The sequence below is a fragment of the Rhineura floridana genome, chromosome 6, assembly GCF_030035675.1.
Source record: "Rhineura floridana isolate rRhiFlo1 chromosome 6, rRhiFlo1.hap2, whole genome shotgun sequence".
NCBI classification, from domain to species: Eukaryota; Metazoa; Chordata; class Lepidosauria; order Squamata; family Rhineuridae; genus Rhineura; species Rhineura floridana.
In genome coordinates this window covers 4,372,443-4,394,505 of record NC_084485.1, presented here as the reverse complement: position 1 = coordinate 4,394,505, position 22,063 = coordinate 4,372,443, and the positions used below count along the sequence as shown (strand labels likewise).

The following is a 22,063-nucleotide window of genomic DNA, read 5'->3' as shown; positions in this document are numbered from 1 at the left end:
GTTTCAGATTCAACTGTTAATGCATCCAAAATAGAAATACAACATAACCTCCAGTTTGAAACACAAAGGGCTGTCTTCACCATCATATGACATCGACCAATAAAAAGGCTCTGAAATTATTAAAAATAAATTTGACACAAATTTCTACGGTGAATAATGAGAGAAATATAATTTTCTAGGTTAGATTCTCTGTAGAAACATTAGTAACACAGGAAAGAAGCAAAGTAATAAGAACACCAACCAACATACAAAAATGTAATTCTCCATCTTTGAAGGTGGCAGGTGTTGCCTCCACTCACCATATGCTCAAAGGTACATGTTACCCAATTCTTCCAAGCTACACAAGAAGTGGATTGGACTGTGAAAGACCAACCCAAATTGTGTTTGCATTTTTGCAAATTTGTAGGGCAGTACAATATCTCACAGAACATAAGAACATAAGAAGAGCCTGCTGGATCAGGCCAGTGGCCCATCTAGTCCAGCATCCTGTTCTCACAGTGGCCAACCAGGTGCCTGGGGGAAGCCCGCAAGCAGGACCCGAGTGCAAGAACACTCTCCCCTCCTGAGGCTTCCGGCAACTGGTTTTCAGAAGCATGCTGCCTCTGACTAGGGTGGCAGAGCACAGCCATCATGGCTAGTAGCCATTGATAGCCCTGTCCTCCATGAATTTGTCTAACCTTCTTTTAAAGCCATCCAAGCTGGTGGCCATTACTGCATCTTGTGGGAGCAAATTCCATAGTTTAACTATACGCTGAGTAAAGAAGTACTTCCTTTTGTCTGTCCTGAATCTTCCAACATTCAGCTTCTTTGAATGTCCACGAGTTCTAGTATGATGAGAGAGGGAGAAGAACTTTTCTCTATCCACTTTCTCAATGCCATGCATAATTTTATACACTTCTATCATGTCTCCTCTGACCCGCCTTTTCTCTAAACTAAAAAGCCCCAAATGCTGCAACCTTTTCTCGTAAGGGAGTCGCTCCATCCCCTTGATCATTCTGGTTGCCCTCTTCTGAACCTTTTCCAACTCTAGAATATCCTTTTTGAGATGAGGCGACCAGAACTGTACACAGTATTCCAAATGCGGCCGCACCATAGATTTATACAACGGCATTATGATATCGGCTGTTTTATTTTCTATACCTTTCCTAATTATCGCTAGCATGGAATTTCCCAGAGAGGAGGTCAGGTCTCCTGCTCCCCTGGTGCATTCACTATAGCTGCCCAATTTCCCTGCTTTTTAAAGTTTGATGGAAATATCTGTTGGCTATAGGTACGTTCTTAAACCGCAAGATTTTTTTGCCTATTAGTGAATTAATTACTGACAGTGACAAGCTGAGAGCTAACAATCACAGCAGGTCTAAGAGATAATAGAACATTCATACATACCACCACCTGCTTGGTAATAGGTTTGCTACTCCTCAAGGAAGATACTCAAAAGGGTCTCTAAGGATCTAACAGGAAGTTGCCTCATAACAGAATAAAGTATGTGTTCTCTAGCCCCTTAATAAAATCTACAGTAGCAGAACACATGGGATACGCTCAGGGAGACCTGGAGATGAGATATGAAATTGAGGAAGCATCCAAACTAGGAAATGTGGTAGTAATGAGTGACTTCAACTACCCAGACACAGACTGGCCACATATGTGTTCCAGTCACAACAAAGAGGCAAAATTTCTAGATTTTCTAAATGACTATTCCCTAGACCAGTTGGTCATGGAACCGACCAGAGGGACGGCAACCCTGGACTTAATCCTCAGTGGGGACCGGGACCTGGTGCGAGATGTAAGTGTTGTTGAACCGATTGGGAGCAGTGACCACAGTGCTATTAAATTAAACATACATGTAAATGGCCAATTGCCAAGAAAATCCAACACGGTCACATTTGACTTCAAAAGAGGAAACTTCACAAAAATGAGGGGATTGGTAAAAAGAAAGCTGAAAAACAAAGTCCAGAGGGTCACATCCCTTGAAAATGCTTGGAAGTTGTTTAAAAACACTATAATAGAAGCTCAACTGGAGTGCATACCGCAGATTAGAAAAGGTACTGCCAGGGCCAAGAAGATGCCAGCATGGTTAACGAGCAAAGTCAAGGAAGCTCTTAGAGGCAAAAAGTCTTCCTTCAGAAAATGGAAGTCTTGTCCAAATGAAGAAAATAAGAAGGAACACAAACTCTGGCAAAAGAAATGCAAGAAGACAATAAGGGATGCTAAAAAAGAATTTGAGGAGCACATTGCTAAGAACATAAAAACCAACAACAAAAAATTCTATAAATATATTCAAAGCAGGAGACTATCTACGGAGGCAATTGGACCCTTGGATGATAAGGGAGTCAAAAGTGTACTAAAGAACGATAAGGAGATTGCAGAGAAGCTAAATGACTTTTTTGCATCTGTCTTCACAGTGGAAGATATAGGGCAGATCCCTGACCCTGAACTAACATTTGCAGGAGGGGATTCTGAGGAACTGAGACAAATAGTGGTAACGAGAGAGGAAGTTCTAGGCTTAATTATAAAAACTGACAAATCACTGGGCCCGGATGGCATCTACCCGAGAGTTCTCAAAGAACTCAAAGGTGAAATTGCTGATCTGCTAACTAAAATATGTAACTTGTCCCGCAGGTCCTCCTCCGTGCCTGAGGACTGGAAAGTGGCAAATGTAACGCCAATCTTCAAAAAGGGATCCAGGGGGGATCCCGGAAATTACAGGCCAGTTAGCTTAACTTCTGTCCCTGGAAAACTGGTAGAAAGTATTATTAAAGCTAGATTAACTAAGCACATAGAAGTACAAGCCTTGCTGAAGCAGAGCCAGCATGGCTTCTGCAAGTGAAAGTCCTGTCTCAGTAACCTACTAGAATTCTTTGAGAGTGTCAACAAGCATATAGATAGAGGTGATCCAGTGGACACAGTGTACTTAGACTTTCAAAAAACGTTTGACAAGGTACCTCACCAAAGACTTCTGAGGAAGCTTAGCAGTCATGGAATAAGAGGAGAGGTCCTCTTGTGGATAAGGAATTGGTTAAGAAGCAGAAAGCAGAGAGTAGGAATAAACGGACAGTTCTCCCAATGGAGGGCTGTAGAAAGTGGAGTCCCTCAAGGACTGGTATTGGGACCTGTACTTTTCAACTTGTTCATTAATGACCTAGAATTAGGAGTGAGCAGTCAAGCGGCCAAGTTTGCTGACGATACTAAATTGTTCAGGGTTGTCAAAACAAAAAGGGATTGCGAAGAGCTCCAAAAAGACCTCTCCAAACTGAGTGAATGGGCGGAAAAATGGCAAATGCAATTCAATATAAACAAGTGTAAAATTATGCATATTGGAGCAAAAAATCTTAATTTCACATATATGCTCTTGGGGTCTGAACTGGCGGTGACCGACCAGGAGAGAGACCTCGGGGTTGTAGTGGACAGCACAATGAAAATGTCGACCCAGTGTGTGGCAGCTGTGAAAAAGGCAAATTCCATGCTAGGGATAATTAGGAAAGGTATAGAAAATAAAACAGCCAACATCATAATGCCGTTGTATAAATCTATGGTGAGGCTGCATTTGGAATACTGTGTACAGTTCTGGTCGCCTCATCTCAAAAAGGATATTATAGAGTTGGAAAAGGTTCAGAAGAGGGCAACCAGAAGGATCAAGGGGATGGAGCGACTCCCTTACGAGGAAAGGTTGCAGCAGTTGGGGCTTTTTAGTTTAGAGAAAAGACGGGTCAGAGGAGACACAACAGAAGTGTATAAAATTATGCATGGCATTGAGAAAGTGGATAGAGAAAAGTTCTTCTCCCTCTCTCATAATACTAGAACTCGTGGACATTCAAAGAAGCTGAATGTTGGAAGATTCAGGACAGACAAAAGGAAGTACTTCTTTACTCAGCGCATAGTCAAACTATAGAATTTGCTCCCACAAGATGCAGTAATGGCCACCAGCTTGGATGGCTTTAAAAGAAGATTAGACAAATTCATGGAGGATAGGGCTATCAACGGCTACTAGCCGTGATGGCTGTGCTGTGCCACCCTAATCAGAGGCAGCATGCTCTGAAAACCAGTTGCCGGAAGCCTCAGGAGGGGAGAGTGTTCTTGCACTCGGGTCCTGCTTGCGGGCTTCTCCCAGGCACCTGGTTGGCCACTGTGAGAACAGGATGCTGGACTAGATGGGCCACTGGCCTGATCCAGCAAGCTCTTCTTATGTTCTTATTGAAAATAAAACAGCCAATATCATAATGCTGTTGTATAAATCTATGGTGAGGCTGCATTTGGAATACTGTGTACAGTTCTGGTCGCCTCATCTCAAAAAGGATATTATAGAGTTGGAAAAGGTTCAGAAGAGGGCAACCAGAATGATCAAGGGGATGGAGCGACTCCCTTACAAGGAAAGGTTGCAGCAGTTGGGGCTTTTTAGTTTAGAGAAAAGACGGATCAGAGGAGACGTGATAGAAGTGTATAAAATTATGCATGGCATTGAGAAAGTGGATAGAGAAAAGTTCTTCTCCCTCTCTCATAATACTAGAACTCGTGGACATTCAAAGAAGCTGAATGTTGGAAGATTCAGGACAGACAAATGAAGTACTTCTTTACTCAGTGCATAGTTAAACTATGGAATTTGCTCCCACAAGATGCAGTAATGGCCACCAGCTTGGATGGCTTTAAAAGAAGATTAGACAAATTCATGGAGGACAGGGCTATCAATGGCTACTAGCCATGATGGCTGTGCTCTGCCACCCTAGTCAGAGGCAGCATGCTTCTGAAAACCAGTTGCCGGAAGCCTCAGGAGGGGAGAGTGTCCTTGCACCCGGGTCCTGCTTGCGGGCTTCCCCCAGGCACCTGGTTGGCCACTGTGAGAACAGGATGCTGGACTAGATGGGCCACTGGCCTGATCCAGCAGGCTCTTCTTATGTTCTTATATGGTTTCAAGCTCTATATGGCTGCAAGGACAGCACCTATCCTTGAAGGGAATTTTGGCAAACCCACCATCTAGGAAAATAGTGAAATATGCCATCTAAAATTCAAAGGGTGAAACACTGAAGCATGCCAGCATAACTGCTCTTCTGTACGTAGATGTTGCTAGAAAAGTAAGATATGGCATAAATTTGTTAGAGGCAGACCAAGTCAGACTCAGTGACTGCCATGTGCATACTCCGAAATCCAGGTAAAGAGAACTCCCAGTGAATCTGATCATTCAAAGGGAATGCAACCTACTCTAAAACACATTTTACACCTAAAACTGGATCACCTTGCCTACTGACTAAAAGCAACTTTGTCTTGACTACATAAAGTCTCAGCTTGTTACATCCAATCCATTAATAGACTCAAGTGCAGATACAGGATCCCCAAAGCATTCCCAAAATACGATATAAGCAAAGGGAGTTGTAACAAAATAAGAATTATTTATAAAACTGTTTTGCAACTGTGTTCAGGTAAGAAAGTGTTAACAGAATGTTAAGAGGTTCAGAGGAGGTATGACTGACAGGTGGGAGGCAGTATGCCAGTGAGAATTCAGAGGGGAGTTTTGCAAAAGAAAAACCATTGGGGTTTGGCAGAATTAGACAGGATTAGGGATCAAGAGTATCACTGAACACTAAAGTCAGGATCATTCAAACCATGGTATTCCCGATCTCTATGTAGGGATGTGAAAGTTGGACAGAAAGTTTTAGCTATATGTGTGTATGGTTTTAATATTGGAAATAGTTTAATTTTATTTCAATGTAGACTTTGTATGTTTTTAATTATATGTATTTTTTATCTGGAAGCCGCCATGAGTTCCAGTTTTGGAAAAATGGCGGGGTATAAATAAAGACAATAATAATAATAATAAAAGTGGGTAAGAGAAAAATCAACTCATTTGAAATGTGTTGGAGAAGAGCTTTGCAGATATCATGGACTGCAAAAAAGACAAATAATTGGGTGTTAGAACAAATTAAACCAGAACTGTCACTAGAAGCTAAAATGATGAAACAGGTTATCCTACTTTGGACACATCATGAGAAGACATGATTCACTAGAAAAGACCAATAATGCTGGGAAAAACAGAAGGGAGTAGAAAAAGAGGAAGGCCAATCAAGAGATGGATTGATTCCATAAAGGAAGCCATAGACCTGAATGTACAAAATCTGAACAGGGTGGTTCATGACAGATGCTCTTGGAGGTCACTGATTCATAGGGTCGCCATACGTCAAAATCGACTTGAAGGCACATAACAACAACAAGGGATCAGGAAGAGAACATTAGTTAGAAGAACTGAGGTTTTGGGGGAGATTTCATTGGGATTAGTGGGGTAGGATAGCTTGGTAGGATAGGGACAATAACAACTTATTTATGTACTATCACATTTAACATCTTGCATATAATAAAGTTTATTTCTTTGAAACACAAAAAGCTTAGAGATAACCTGAAAACAAAAAAGGACTTTGACCCTCCCAGGAAAAGTGAAGTTAAAGGGGCAGGACTGCAGCTTGAGATTAATAGACAAATGGTCAAGGAAAATCTAATCACTTTGAACGAGTTCAAATCTCCAGTGCCCAATAAACTGCATCCTAGAGTATTGAAGGAACTGGCTGAAGAACTCTCAGAACAGCTGTCTTATCTTTGCGAAATCATGGAGGAATGGTGAAGTGCTGGAGGACTGGAGTAGAGCTAATGTTGTCCCTATCTTCAAAAAGGGCAAAAAGGAGGAACCAGGGAACTACAGACCAGTCAGCCTAACATCAATCCCTGGAAAAACTGAGGAGCAGATTATAAACAATGCAGTGATTACTAAAAGCCAACATGGATTTATGAAGAACAAATCCTGCCAAACTAATCTTACCTCATTTTTTTTATTGGGTAACCTCCTTTGTAGACTGTGGGAATGCTGTGGACATAATATATCTTGACTTCAGCAAAGTTTCTGACAAAGTGCCCCATGATATTCTGATTAGCAAGCTAGCTAAATGTGGGCTGGATGGAACAACTATCAGGTGGATCCACAGCTGGCTCCAGAATCGTACTCAAAGAGTGCTTATCAATGGTTCCTTCTCAAATTGGGTGGAAGTAACAAGTGGGGCACCACAGGGCTTGGTCCTGGGCCCAGTGCTCTTCAACATTTTTATTAACGACTTGGATGAGGAGATACAGAGCAAGCTTATCAAATTTGCAGATGATACAAAGTTGGGGGGCATAGCTAATACCATGGAAGACAGAAACAAAATTCAAAGGGACCTTGATAGGCTGGAGCATTGGGCTGAAAACAACAGAATGAAATTCAACAGGAAAAAATGCAAAGTTCTACACTTAGGAAAAAGAAACCACATGCACAGTTATAAGATGGGAGATACTTGGCTCAGCAATACAACATGCAAGAAGGCTGAGGAGGACTTCCTTGGCATTTCCTGATCCTGGCATTTGGGAATCAGGAGGTGATAATCCCAGAGACACAGGAATGTAACAAGAATCTCCAGCATACTGGTGACACCATACGCCAAATCTCTCAACAAGCTCTCACAGCAGTTTCATGAAGTTGTTGAATTGCGTGCTGAAAATCAGACCCCTTTGGGGCCCCATAATCAAATTCCAAGGGGTTCAACAGCAGTCTCACAGCACCACCTAATGGGGCCTCCACCTCTAGGTCACTGCAAAATGGCACCCCCATCCCCATCCCAGCCAGGTGGGCCAGAAGGAGATGGTCAACAATACTGCCAGCCACTGAGCTTTCCAGAAGAACTAACCAGCTTCAAGAGCTTGCTTCCAAGGAGCTATTTCCACTCATGTGACAGTAAACAAACTATTTGCAATCCATACCTATGTAGGGCGCTCATCAGGGCCAGTGAGAAGAGTCAGGGGATGGAAGGCTTTTATGCCCAGGGGATAGTGAAAGTTGGACTTGAGTCCCTGAGAGATCTGGGCTGAAGCTCTATCTCTGCTTTTGACCCACTGGGTATCCAAGTCTTTCTTATTCTGAGAAAGGAGTATCATGAACACACCACCCCATAGGGTGATTATGCGGATCTATAACAGTGAGATTATTAATGAGAAACAGCAGCAATTGGTGCCAGCTCTGTTATCAGGAAATACAAAAGGAAATTGAGACCACAAACTCACCATTTCCATGCCATTCTTCTTCATGCGACGGCAGGATTTGAGGTAAGTGCGGATGCGCTTGCGAGCTCGCTCCTGGAACTCGGGGAACTGCCTGCTGCAGGATTCGATAATGGCCTGGATTTTCTCTTTGGGCTGTTTGGAGATGGGAACCATGCGGTCCAGATTTTCATCCACAAAGAGGCGTACAAACATCTGCAGAAATTACAGAACATAGAAAGCTGCCCCATACCTGAACAGAGTATCAGCCTGCCTTGCCTCACTGTCTACTTGAGCCTTCCTCAGCCTGGTTCCCAAGCCCAACATGTGGAGGGCGCCAGCATGGGGAAGGCTGGTCTGCTCTGACCAGCAGCAGCTCTCAGGGGCAGATTTGGGCCTCTCCTATCACCTGCCACTACAGATTATTTCAGCTGGAGATGCTGCTAACATCTCGACTTCACAAGGGTCCCCCCCCTCCCAAGGGAAGAGCAAGGCGAGGGGCTGCTATGCTGCCGAGACCATATGCCCGCCTGCCATGCTACGGAGTTTGGGCCCATACATTGAAGGCCTTTAGCCGTTCTGGGTCCATCCCTTCCGAATCGTTCATCTTGTCATTGTCCTCGTGGTCCTCGTGGTCATCGTCGTCGTCGTCAGCGGCAGGAGCTCGCCCAACGGTCAGGTCTTCGGGACAGCCGCTGACCTCTGTCTTGACAGAATCGTAACTGCCGGAGCTGTACGGAGGTGACTGAGGAAGGAGACAGGGAGTCACTACTCTGTAGTCTTCACCTGGACATAATCAATCTAATTTAGCCTGTTGGGGCCCTCAGATCTCTTCTTGTGGACTGACGACCACTCCCTCCCATGTACACACACATGCGCACAAACATTCAGGTCTCTGTAGAGCAGATGTGGGGAACCTCCAACTCATGGGCCAAACTTGGCTTGCCAGGGGTTCAAATTTGGCCTGCAGGGTTATTTTCCTCAAACCACGCCCATCTGCCCCACACCTGATGTCGTATGTGAGGCAGTTAACGGGGCTGCCAATGCACAATTGGGAACCCTAAAGTGTGCTCCTGATTATCTATTGGCAAGGGGAAGCAGACTTTGGCTCTCAGCCTAATGGATCAGAGGAGGGAGAGGGAGAGGGAGAGAGGGGGGGGAGGGGGGGAGGGGGGGAGGGGGGGAGAGAGGGAGAGGGGGGGAGAGGGAGAGGGAGAGGGAGAGGGAGAGGGGGAGAGGGAGAGGGAGGGAGGGAGGGAGAGAGAGAGAGAGAGAGAGAGAGATCCCCACAGGGAACTCTCTTGTGCACTTGATGCCTTCAAAAGGTAAACTTTAGCTCTTCAGCCCATCAGATGATGGCTGGGCGAGTCGAAGGCAGCTGGAATGGTTGTGTGAGCAAGTTCCCTGAGGGGAAGTCTCTCACATAGCTGATGTCTGCAAAAAGCATGTTTCGGCTCCACCATCCATCAGCTGATCACCAGTTGGCTGCGGGTGCTTGGGAAGCCCTGTGCAAAGACCCATGGAGCCAAAAAGGTTCCCCTCCCATGCCGTAGCAGCAGTTCTTAACCGGAGGGGCGAGACACTTTTTCTAGGGGTGCGAGGCGTTGTTCAAGAGATTTTAAAAAATCATTTAATCTTAGCTAAATTAGGCTAAAACATACATTAAAATTAAATTAAATTTAAAAATGAACTGTATTTCTTCAGTGGGTGTGAGAGCCTATTTTGGAAATCCAAGGGGTGCTGGCAGTGGAACAGGTGAAGAACCACTGCTTTAGAGGGATTAGGAACCTCATCAAAAGCCCTTTATTTTATTTATTTTTATTGCATTTATATCCTGTGTTTCTTGAAAGGAGTTAAGGTGGCAGACATAGTTCTCTACTCTCCATTTTATCCTTACAACAATCCTGTGAAATAGGTTAGGCTGAGAGGCTGTGACTGGCCCAAGGGCACCCAGTGCGGTTCATGACCACGTGGGGATTCAAACCCTGGTCTCCGAGGTCCGAGACTGATGCTCTCATCATAACGCCACAAAGGCTCTTTAACCTTACAAATGGGCTATTTGCGGGAGCTCTCCCAGTACCACAAGAGCAGCACCAGGGGCATCCCAGGAAAGGAAAGGCAAGAGAGGCAGATTTTGATGTTAAGGGGGCAATTCTTTGGAGCTGCTCTTGAGCACCCCTGGGCTGCAAGGCAGCAATAGGACCACAGGCAGGGTCGGACTGGAGGGAGAGATGACTCCTCTTCTGGAGAGGACGCAAAAGATTCTGGACCATGCCTGCCAATCCAGCGGGAGACGTCATCCCTAACGCAGAAAGTCCTCCACTGCCAACAGGCAAAAGCCCATCATCCTCCTGTCTCCAGCACTGGGAGCCTCCAGTCTGAAGGAGGCTCTCCCTTCTGTAGGGGGAGCAGCACATAGGACTGGATGCCTAAACTGCCGTAACGTGGTGCTGTTTAAAATGCTACAGATGTACCTGTTCAGTGGACCTTGGGGCAAACGTGCTTCATCTTTCCCCTTTAAAATCGTAGCTTTCCTTAATTTATATTCACAAAAGCAGGGAAATTGGGCAGCTATAGTGAATGCACCAGGGGAGCAGGAGACTTGACCTCCTCTCTGAGATATTGTGCTGCCCTACACGGGGGAAGCCATGACTGTCTCAAGTGAAATAAAGGTCTGGTGTGGGTGTGGCCCCGTTATTAGCCAAGCCCAGCAGCTTTTAAGTCTGGCTTTTAGAACACTGACAGTTGGTTCTTACTGAGCATGCCCAACACTGTGATAGACTTCAATGTTAAATTTCTTAAATTAATTAAAAATCAGCCAGACATTTATTTTTACTTTTAAACTGCAGAAGATGAAGGTCAGAGTAGGGGGCAAGGTCAGTAATAGCAATGCAGGTACTCGGTGAACATGGCTGATTTTTAATTAATTTCAATCAATTAGGAGACCACTGACAGAAAAAAGTCCAACAGGGGTCTGGATTTTTTTCTTGTTTTACATTTTGGACACTCGATTCTCTGTGACTGTTGTGAATTATCACCATGAAAATTTAGAGGGTTGTTAAGCAAGTGTTTCTGAGTTCAGGACTATAAGTTGTATAAAGTTTTCTTTTGAAATGAGCTTATGGGAAGCATCAGAATGGTATGTGGGATATTTTCAATTTAACAGTGCGAAATGCGAAAAATCCATGCTGGCTATATCATACAGCCACTCTGAAACCACTTTCAGTCTGCAGCTGATATGGGCCCTTCAACTTAAAGAGGCTTCAGTCCTCGCTTGGGTTCTGAATTGTCTAAACTGGGAAGACTAAAATGTAATGGAGGAGGCTTTACCCATACCACTCCTGCAGTAAACGCATGGGAAAGCCAGCCCAAGTCTAAATATGGAAGAATTTGAAGCGTCCTTGTCTTCCATCTCGGGAACCTGAGGACGGCCATGCTGGATTGAACTAAGACCCAGCAAGCAGATGCCTCTTGGAAGCATACAGGCAAGGCATGAAGGAGATGCCCTCCCTGCCGTTTGTCCCAAGCAGAGGTAGACTGCCCTTAAACATGGAACATTCCATCTAGCTGTCATGACAGTCACCAAAAGGTCCAGCCACCATGAGGATGGGTCAACAACAACGAATCTCCTGCCACAGGAACCCACTTTCCACAAGGTCCATGAAACAGATGGTGCATTTGATGTGCCAGACATATCGCCTATAGAAGCTCATGCCACAGTCAACTGGTTACTATCTGTAAATATGCCACAAGGCTCCTTGCAGTTTTTGCTCCCACTGGGCATTTATTCCTGCCAAAAGCTCCAGCCACCCAAAAGAAAGGACATCAGGCCAGGCTCTCCAAAGGTCAACCACTCTGCTTCCTTTCTGCTCTAAAAGGAAATGCTTCTAGCTGAGATGGGGTGTGTGTGTGAGGCCCTGCACTTAGGAAAATCTCCTGGCACTGGTCCTACCATAGTTGGTGGGAGGGCTGCGGTGGAGAGGAAATGCAACGCATGGCCTGCTCAAAATTTAATTTGAGGCCAGGCCACAATGCCTCCTTACTTAGCAGAGCTACTGATCTCCTCCTGTTTCCCAGTTGGTCCATCTGCTCTTGCCTCCAGCTCTGCATGGTTTTCTTCTAACTCTACCACCAATCAAGGCACAGGCCTCCTGCCAGTAGCCATGGACAAACTCCACCACTGCCATGGAACAGGAGGCCTAGAGGCGCTTTCCCTGACATTTTGCCATGCCCGCTGCAGTCACCCCTTTTTGCTCACACACACACCTCGGCTGTGCTTTTGGCTCCATATTTTGCACGGCTCCGCAGGCCGTCCGCGCTACAACTGTCTGACTGGTAGGATGGGGTGATGTGTGCAGGCGCCAGCTTGTCACACAGGTTGATGGGCTGGTCCTCGGAGGAGGCACTGAAATCCATGGGGGCGGCAGCTCCATTCCCATTCATCTCTGGGTAGGCAGGATCCCCCTGAGTGCTGCTTGAGGTGGACGGGTTGAGGGTGGAGGAGCCGTTCCCACTGCAGCTCTCCGAGGAGGAATCATCTGCAAAGAGAAGGGGCCTGGTTACTAAAAAGCCCGCAGACCGGAGGCTGCCGCAAACCGAGCCCTGCGCTCCACGGCAGAGCAGTGGATAAAGGTGGCAGCAGCAGTTCCTGCAGAATCAGAACACCCACAAGCTCACTCTTCTCTTGGCATCAGCACCCACCTCACCAAAGTGCCAATGCAGCCCGGAGGCCCAGGGTAGAGGGTTTTCAATGGCAGCTCCAAAACTGTGGCACCACCTCCCCCTGAGGAGGAAGAAGAAAACGTGCACCTTTTGCCAGGCTTCTGGAGGGGAGGAGGTGTGCCTGAGGTCAGTTCTGTATTGTGTCCATTGCTGTTTTATGTTACTTCAGTGTAGGGTTGCCAGGTTCAGGGCCTGAGACTGATCCTGTATCTTTAGGAGGAGAGAAAGTCAGCCAAGTGCAGGTGTTCCTGCAACACTGTAATGGGAAAAGCCACAAGGTGGAATTCTCCTTTCTCCCTGCACAACTTTTAAAGATACAGTTACCAGGCCCGGCCTCCAAGAGGTCTTCTGTATCCTTAAAAGGTGTGCAGGGGGGAGGGAGAATTCCACCTTGTGGTTTTTCCCATTGCAGGGTTGCAAGAACACCTGCACTTGGCTGACTTCCTCTCCTCCTAAAGATACAGGATCAGTCTCAGGCCATGGACCTGGCAACCCTACTCCAGTGTATGGTGTGTTTACTTTGCATCAATGTATTCATTAGTTTTATAAATACATACAGGCATACCCCGCTTAACGTCGCCCCGCTATAACGTACATGCTCCATATGCCTGTATTTCTCCAGAAACGCAGCGCAGCAGCAGAGGCTTTAGCGCGCGGGGGTGGAAACAGACGTGATTGCGCACCGCAAATCAGCTGGGAGGCGCAATCGCGATCAGCTGAGAGGCGCGGCAGCGCAGCAGCAGAGGCTTTAGCGCGGGGCTTTGAGGCTCCACATGAAGGAGAGGGGGAAAAAGTTTTAAAAGGTAGCGCTTCACTTTAAGGACATTTTCGGTTTAGGTACTCGCTCTGGTCCCATTGAGTAGGTTAATGCGAGGTATTACTGTACTGGTGTGTTTCAATATGTTGTGTACACTGCCCTGTGACTGTAAGGCGAAGGATGTTATAGAAATATCAAAAGAAAGAAAAGCGAAGATAGCAATATCGGCACTTGTAACGGTTCATGAGATAACATCTGCAAAGCACCTCTAAGACTTCACATGTCTATAGTCCTTTGGAATTACACAGAGGCTGATACCACCAGTCAGCTTCCCTGCCCCTGGACACTATGAGTCCCAACTCTGCGCATCTGCCGTTAGACTCCAGAGGCTCCAACTGTGGATCTTCTTCCTTAGGAATATCACCCTGTCCCTTCCCGTCCTCAACAGGCCTCTTGACTGGTCTGCTGCAAAGTGGAATCCAAGCAACATCTGTTTAGAGTGCGGAGGAGACAATGAATTCACTTCCTGCTGCTTTGCAAGGACCAAGCCCCCAGCCCCTAAGCACGAGTGTTTGTGCTTGATGCTGGAGGTGCCTCTCTGGCTCTGGCCAATTCCCTCTGGTCCAGTGGATTTGGCTTCCATTGCAACTTCAGTCAGTCACTCAGCCTTAGCCCCCCATCTGCAGAACAAGAGCATGAGCAACGTCCCCTGCCAAGGCCATCGCCCACCCTTCCCAGCGTCCAGGCATCTCTGCTACTTCTGGGGCCTTCCCATCCAGCCCCACCCAGCCTGCGGATGCACCACCTCCTCCTCCCCTCTCCCCCACGGTTGCCAGGCTCTGCTGCTCCCCTGGTTCCCATGGAGATAGCCTGCGCGCCTTGCCTTACCTTCCCCCCTCAGACACATTTCTTCCAGCCCTGGCATCCATCATACAGAGCAGGTCTCTCTGCGTGTACAAGTGCAGGGGCCGTACAGCATCTCACACACAGCGACGAGCTCTGTCTCCTTTCACACACACACACACCAGCAGCCACCCAACAATGCCATTGTGCCATCCCCTCTAATCCAGGGCTGTGTCTTTGGGTACCAAAGAAGGGTACGGCCTTCCCCTTCTCCTCAAATGGTGACAATGCCACTGCAGCTCAACGGGAGACATTCCTGGCCTTCGGGCCTCATCTGTATCTGTGAGGAAGATGCAAGCATGTGATATACTCATTCACCCTATGCTTGTTGTCTTCAGGCCCCAAACTCTGGTGCCGGGCGGGGGGGGGCAGAGTCTCCTATAGGGCTGAGCGGGACACATTTCAACAGACACCCTCCCACTGAAGCCTCTTGGCCTGCCCACCCATGCCCCCTGCCTTCCACGCCACACTAAAACCTTGGCTTCATGGAGGGGCTGCACACAGGGAGAGGGCAAAGGGCCTGCTGATAGCGGCTTCCTGCACAAGCTGAGAGCTGGGCGCGGAACAAAGGAGCTGCAGATGGTGGCCCCCAACTTCCTCTTGCTGGCTTCCTCACGCAGGTGGCAGGACAATTGGGGTCAGGCTGCTGCTGCTGGTGGAGAAAGCCCTGCGTCCTTGTGACAGACGGGAGCTGGGGGGGCAGAGAGGGGCGGCTACTCTCCTTCCTTCTTCCCCCCCCATCTCTGAAGTCTACATGGCTCTGCAGGGCTCTTGCCACTGACACACTGAGCCATTTCTCCCTGCTGCTGCCCCAGCACCCAAACCTCACGCCTGGCATCTTTGCCCAGCTCTCCCGATCTGCTCAGATGCCACATGCGCTTTGTACTCCATGCTATTTAATTTGGAGTAAATTCTGAAACTCCTATTTCATTCATCGGCTGCTGGAAGGACAGGGCCGTGGGGGAATCTACTTGGACAGCAAGTTTTAAGAGGGTGGTTTAAGGGTACTCAAAAGGTAACTGATCTGGGCTCAGCAATTCTGAGTATGTGCTCTGGGTGATGAGAGACAGCTGCTGACTCAGCCCCTCATTCCTTCCACCTCTGGCCACACAAGGGGGTGGAGGTGAAGGGAAATTATGGATAGGAACGCAGGAAGTCATTGGTCCGCCTAGCATGGCACTGTCAACATGAACCGCCAGAGAAAGTGTGACTGACCCAAGCAGGGCTGTGGAGTCGGAGTCGGTCATAGAGTCGGAAGCAATTTTGGGTGGAGTTGGAGTTGGTAGAAATGTACTGACTCCGACTTCAAAATAAAATTAATATTTTAATATTAATATTAATTTATTAATACATTAATATACATTTGCCATTTATGAAGGAGACGGAGTCGGAGTCGGAGAGTAGAGAAATAGAGGAGTCGGAGTCAAAGGTTTGACATACCGACTCCACAGCCCTGGACCCAAGTTCACCTAGCGAGCTTCATGTCAGAGCACAGATTTTGTTGTCCCACGTAGCTGCACCCATGATCAGAGACGTGTACCCCAAGATCTAGGTTTCGCCTAATAATTTTGCTACTTACTCAAGAGACCATCAGGGGAGGGCAGGGGGAATTAAACCATCCCAGAGACCTTTGATCAGATGACTCATGTAAATAAGCCAAGCCACATATCAAATGCAATCATGCGCCGGAGGTGTATAAATAATTTTGGCATCAATTTCTCCAGCTGAGGCAGAGAGCCATGGTAGGTGAAATTACAGGCAAAGCAGAGGCCAGGCAATGCCTGTAGAATGTAGAAACAGAAAAGGACTCTAGTCTAGCCTTCCCCCAACCTGGTGCCCTCGGGATGTTTTGGGACAGTGATGCCCAAGACTGATTGAGTTGTAGTCCAGAACATCTGGAGGTCACCAGTTTGGGGAAGGCTGGACTGGAGTCCCACACAGTCTGAACATCTGCTTTCAACTGAAAGCTGCCATTGACCATGTTTTTCTACAGTTGCCGTTTCATCACGCTCGCCCTTACAGTGAAAGCTCTGCACTCCTTTCCTTCTTTGTGTGAAGGGGAAGCCCAGACTTCTCCCGTCTGGATCTCTTGGAGTGTCACAGAGTACTGGGTGAAGGCACAACAATCGGGCCAGCAGCCAGGCACTGCCCGAGATATCCCCTGAGATCCAGGGGGCGCAACATTCATCAGCTTCACTGCCTCCAAACAGCTACCACGGGCTGCTTGTGTAGCTGAGCTGGTCCTGGCAGGAGGCAACTTCTCCCTAGAGCCTGTTTGAAATACTGGCCACAGTTCCAGAGATTTAAAACACCATTGGCTATACACTTCTACGCATTAATTTTTTTTATTTATGCCTGGTAAGGGACAGCTGGTTAGAAAGAGCACCAACGTGGGAAGAGTTTCATTTGCATGTGAGAAGTCCAGGGTCAGCTCCCTCCTCAGCCCAGGAACCTCACTGTGCTCTCCAAGCATCTTCCATCATCCTAGTCCATATGCAAGTGGGAGGGGAGGGGCAGAAAATATCATGCCAGTACTCTGGGCTCTTGAACACTCTCACCACCCATCTGCCAGTTCTTGAATGGTACAAATCTCTGCCCTTTTCGCACAAATTTGCATGTTGTGCCTAGTGCCTACCTAGCTGCGTTGGGCCATGTGCTACCCCCACACAGACACAGTTACTGGAATAGGGGTAGACCTCCCCCAGGGAGCAGAGAAAGGAGGAGGAGGAGGAGGGTGGGAAGGAGAAGAGCCAGGCTGGTAGTCTGAGAGGCTTTCCCTCCCCCTGCTCTCCACTCCTTCCCGGAGGGAGACTCCCAGCTTTATCCAATGATGCCTCTCTGAAGGATTAAGGAGAATTATTCCTGGCTGTGGAGGCATGAGTTGCACACCAGGCTGCTGTGCAGTGAGCCCCAGCATCGCCACAGCAACAGAGCCTCTCCTTTGTGCCTGGCCAATGACAGGCCTCCCCAAAGGCCAATGGGAGAAAGTCCGGACTGCCTTGGGACTGTCCTCTCAGGCTTCCTGGCTTCTCCAGTGGATGAGGAGCAGCCCCCAGGCTGCCGCTGGAGTGCCAAGAGTGTGTTGTGGTGACGGACACTGCTGTGGCTCATCTAGCCTTACTCATCCGTCCACTGCCTGCAGTACAGGCAGTCAGAGGAGAGAAGGTTCACTGGCCCTGTTCCCTGCAGAGTTGGCTTTCTCCACAGCCAGAAATAACCAGAGGCAGTGGGGAATAAAGAGGGGGGCTTGTGTCTAATTGCAAGGATCGCAAAAGCCATAAAAGAAAAAGGCCAAGCACAGAATTTACAAGAAACTTCTCCTATACAAGCCCCCCCCCCGAAAGGACCAGTCAGGATGGCAAAGGGATGCTTCACCTTCCACCCTTAAAGGGGATGTCTAGTATTGAAATAGGGAAGCTAAGCCATATTTTTTGTTTCCCAGACCCACAGCAAGAGAAAGAAGAGCAGGGCTGCTTTTTAGGTTAACAGTAATGAACTGAAAGATCACTACACAGGATCCTCCCTTCCACACCAGCTTCCATCGCTCTTCCCTGTCTACTCAGTGTCAGAATTTCTGTTACCATCAATGCTTATTGTAGTGTCATTTCCACAGAGCAACAAGCAACAGAAAAGGCTCTGCCCTGATGAGCTTACAGTGTAAGATTGAGAAGGGGGGGAGAAGAAGAAAATGGAAACTAATGGATAAAAGTCAAGTAGGATCTCCTGCTGTGCTCCTACACCCCCAAAACATTGGGTGGATGGGGGGGGCTGGAAGGAGGGCTACAATAAACTATTTAAACATATTACTGTAGCCACTGTGAAAAAAGCAAATTCTATGTTGTTATTAGAAAAAGGACTGAAAATAACATTGTCAATATTATGTCGTCATTGTAGAAATCTATGGTGAGACCACACTTGGAATACTGCATACAGTTCACCTCAAAAAGGATATGGCAGAACTGGAAAAGAACAACCTAAATGATCACGGGGTTTGAGCAACTCCCCTATAAGGAAAGGTTTTTCAGCATTGGGGGCTTTTGGTTTAGAAAAAAAGGCCATTAATCAGGGGGGCATGATAGAGGCATAGAGATTATGTACAATGTGGAGAAAGTGGATAGAAAGAAGTCCCCCCCCACACACACACATCTCTCATAGTTGGAACAACCAACAAAGCTGAATGAAGATGCAGGAGAGACAGGAGAGGTTTTTCACATAACACATAGTCAAACTATGGAATTTGCTCACACAGGAGGCAGTGATGGCCACCAGCTTGGATGGCTTTAAAAGTGGATTAGAGAAACTCATGGAGGAGAAGGTTACCAATGGCTATCAGCCATGTTGGCTGTGCTCAGCCTCCATAATCAGAGACAGCATGCTTCCGAATACCAAGAGGCAGCTGGACAGCCATCTGTCAGGGGTGCTTTGATTTGGATTCCTGCATTGAGCAGGGGGTTGGACTGGATGGCCTTATAGGCCCCTTCCAACTCTACTATTCTATGATTCTACCAGTTGCTGGGAATCACAAGTGGGGAAAGTGTTGTTACCTGATGATGTGGACAAGATGCTTGCAACGATGCAGCCAGCAGCATGTCCTCTCGACCCTTGTCCTTCATACCAAGCTGCCTTATACCAAACCTGTCCATCAGTCTGCCTAGATCAATATTGTCAACACTGACTGGCAGCCACCCTCCAAGGTTTCAGACAGAAGTCTCTTCCCAGAGCTGCCTGGAGATGCCAGTGGGAATTGAACTCAGGCCCTGTTGCCTGCAGAGCAGATGCTCTAACACTGAGCTCTAGGCCCTCTGGATTCTGCAGAGGCTCATAGACTTGCGATAATATGGCCAGCAACGTGTCCTCTTGACCCTTGCCCTTCTTGGCTTATTAAAGCTTGCTCAGGGGGGTTGACCGAGTGGATCCAGGGTGGTCAAGGCATCTTTGTGGGAGGGAGTGGTCCCAGCCACACTGAAAGAGGCGGTGATCCGGCCACTACTGAAAAAGCCCACCCTGGACCCATTGGTCTGTGACAATTACCGACTGGCTGCAAATGCCCCCCTTTTAGGGAAGATGACTGAGAGGATTGTGGCTCAGCAATTGCAAGTACTCTTGGATGAAACAGATTATCTTGACCCATTCTCAGGCCTCGGTCATCCTGATGGAGAAGGAGAAGTGTGACCCTGTTACTCTTGATCTCAGTAGCTTTTGATACCACTGACTATGGTATCCTTCTGGGCCGACTTGGTGAGATGGGTATTGGAGGCACTGTTTTACAGTGGTTCCCATCCTATCTCCAGGGTCGCTCTCACAGAATAGCATTGGGTGACTGTCTTTTGGCCCCCTGGCAGCTGTGCTGTGGGGTGCCGCAAGGTACCATCTTGTCCCCCATGCTGTTTAACATCTATATGAAGCCCTTGGGAACAGTTATCAAGAGATTTGGGGTGAGGTATCAGCAGTATGCTGATGATACCCATCTCTATTTCTCCATAACATCTGAATCAGGAGAGCCTGTGCAAGCCTTGGATGACCTCCGTGGCTAGGAGTGCCTTTTACCAGCTTTGGCTGATAAGACAGCTATGGCTGTTGCTGGACCAGGATAGCCTGACCACTGCACTGGTAACCTCCGGGTTGCACTACTGTAATGCACTGTATGTGGGGCTGCCCTTGAGGTTGGTCTCGAAGCTGCAGCTGGTGCAAAATGCAGCAGTGAGACTGCTCACTGGGGGAGGGTATCACCAACATGTCACCCCATTGCTGAAAGAATTGCACTGGGTGCCCATTAGCTCCCACTCTAAGTTCAAAGTTCTGGTTTTGGTGTACAAAGCCCTATACAGCTTCGGACCAGGATACCTGAAAGACCATCTTATCCCTTATATACCCAGTTGATCACCACAGATACCATCTTATCAGGATGTCTGTTCCGCTCAACATAGGAAACGGACCTTTAGTGTGGCGGCACCTACCCTGTGGAATTCCCTCCCCTTAAATATTAGGCAGGCGCCGTCCTGTTATCTTTTTGGTGCCTGCTGAAGACCTTCCTCTTTCAAGAAGCCTTTTAAGTAGAGATCTTATCCCAGTCTGTGGCTGTGTTGGAATTGCTTTTTATTATGTTTTTAAACCTTTTTTTTAAAGATGTTTTTAACATTTTTAACATTTAAAAAATGTTTTTAAAGATGTTTTGTTTTAATATATTTTAAAGTCTGTTTTTATGATGTTTTAAAGTTTTTTTAGTGCCTTTGTTTACTGTCCTGGGCTCTTACTGGGAGAAAGCGCGGGATATAAATCTAATAAATAAATAAATGAAATACGTTTTCCTCAGAGTACACCCAATGAAGTGAATGGACCTAAGTGAGCCATGTTCATGAACTTTAATGGGTCTACTCTGAGTAGGACTAGCACTGGCTAGAACCCATTGTCCCCAATGGGATCCTGCTCTGTGGAACAGCATTCCTGTTTTGAGATATCACAGACACCCACTAGCTGCACGATCTGTAAGTGGTATTTGGGGGGGTTTACCATTGCCTCCCTCTGAGGCTGAGAGGCAGTGACTGGCCCAAGGTCGCCCACTGAGCTTCATGGCTCAAGGACCAGGATACCTGAAAGACCGTCTTACCCCTTTTATACCCAGTCGATCACTGAGCTCTGCAGGTGAGGGCCTCCTGCAGATACCATCTTATCAGGAGGTTTGTTCTGCACAACATAGGAAACGGACCTTTAGTGTGACGGCACCTACCCTGTGGAATTCCCTCCCCTTAAATATTAGGCAGGTGCCAATGTTATCTTTTTGGTACCTATTGAAGACCTTCCTCTTTCAACAAACCTTTTAACTTGAGACCTATCCCAGTCTGCGAATGTGCTGAAATTGCTTTTTAACATGTTTTTAAAGATGTTTTAATATATTTTAAAGTCTGTTTTTACAATGTTTTAGAGTGTTTTTGTTTGCCGCCATGGGCTCCTACTGGGAGGAAGAACAGGATATTATTATTATTATTGTTGTTATTATTATTATTGTTATTATTATTATTATTATTAATAATAATAATAATATAATAATAATAATAATAATAATAATATACTCCGATCCTGCTTGTGGGCTTTCCTGAAACAGCATCTGGTAAGGACAGGATGATGGACTAGATGGCCTTTTGGCCTGATCCAGCATGGCTTTTCTTACCTTTTTATGTTATACTCTGAAATAATGGCTTCTAATCCAGAATCTGGGCTTTCTATTTTGGAAACGTGGAGGTTTAAAATGCTATATTTTAGTGCAGACTCACATAAACACACATCACTCCCTCCTACTAGACCAAGCAAAGCTAAATAACTTATCCAAAGTAAGGAAATTTTGCCAGTCTGCATAATTTATTGTCCTGAAGAAAAAGGCATTGAGTCCTTCTTCAACTGTGGTGAATACAAAGAACTCCAAAGGCTGCCTTATTATTCTGGATTGCTGTGGCCTGAATCCATCCCTCCTACACACACATTTCCCTCATCCAGCCTCCCAACAGAAGAGGGCCCACTGTCCCATATAAAGCCCAGTTAACCAATCATGCTCGACCGTTTCACACATTCATCTGGAGCAGCTGCAAAAGGGCCGAGAAGAACAGACAAAGAGCCTGTCTGCTGGATCACACCAGGATG

General features: G+C 46.9%; 1 protein-coding gene across 2 annotated transcripts in view; it reads right to left on the bottom strand.

Annotated features, from left to right (window-relative positions):
* Window positions 1-22,063, bottom strand: part of NOL4L (nucleolar protein 4 like) — a 181,338-nt gene that overhangs the window by 11,376 nt on the left and 147,899 nt on the right. For both annotated transcript variants that reach the window (XM_061630792.1, XM_061630793.1), the window contains exons 6-8: window positions 12,313-12,584; window positions 8,606-8,791; window positions 8,071-8,262 (exon numbers count right to left, since the gene is read on the bottom strand). In XM_061630792.1, coding sequence (XP_061486776.1) covers window positions 8,071-8,262; window positions 8,606-8,791; window positions 12,313-12,584 — 650 coding nt within the window. The remainder of the gene's footprint in view (window positions 1-8,070; window positions 8,263-8,605; window positions 8,792-12,312; window positions 12,585-22,063) is intronic.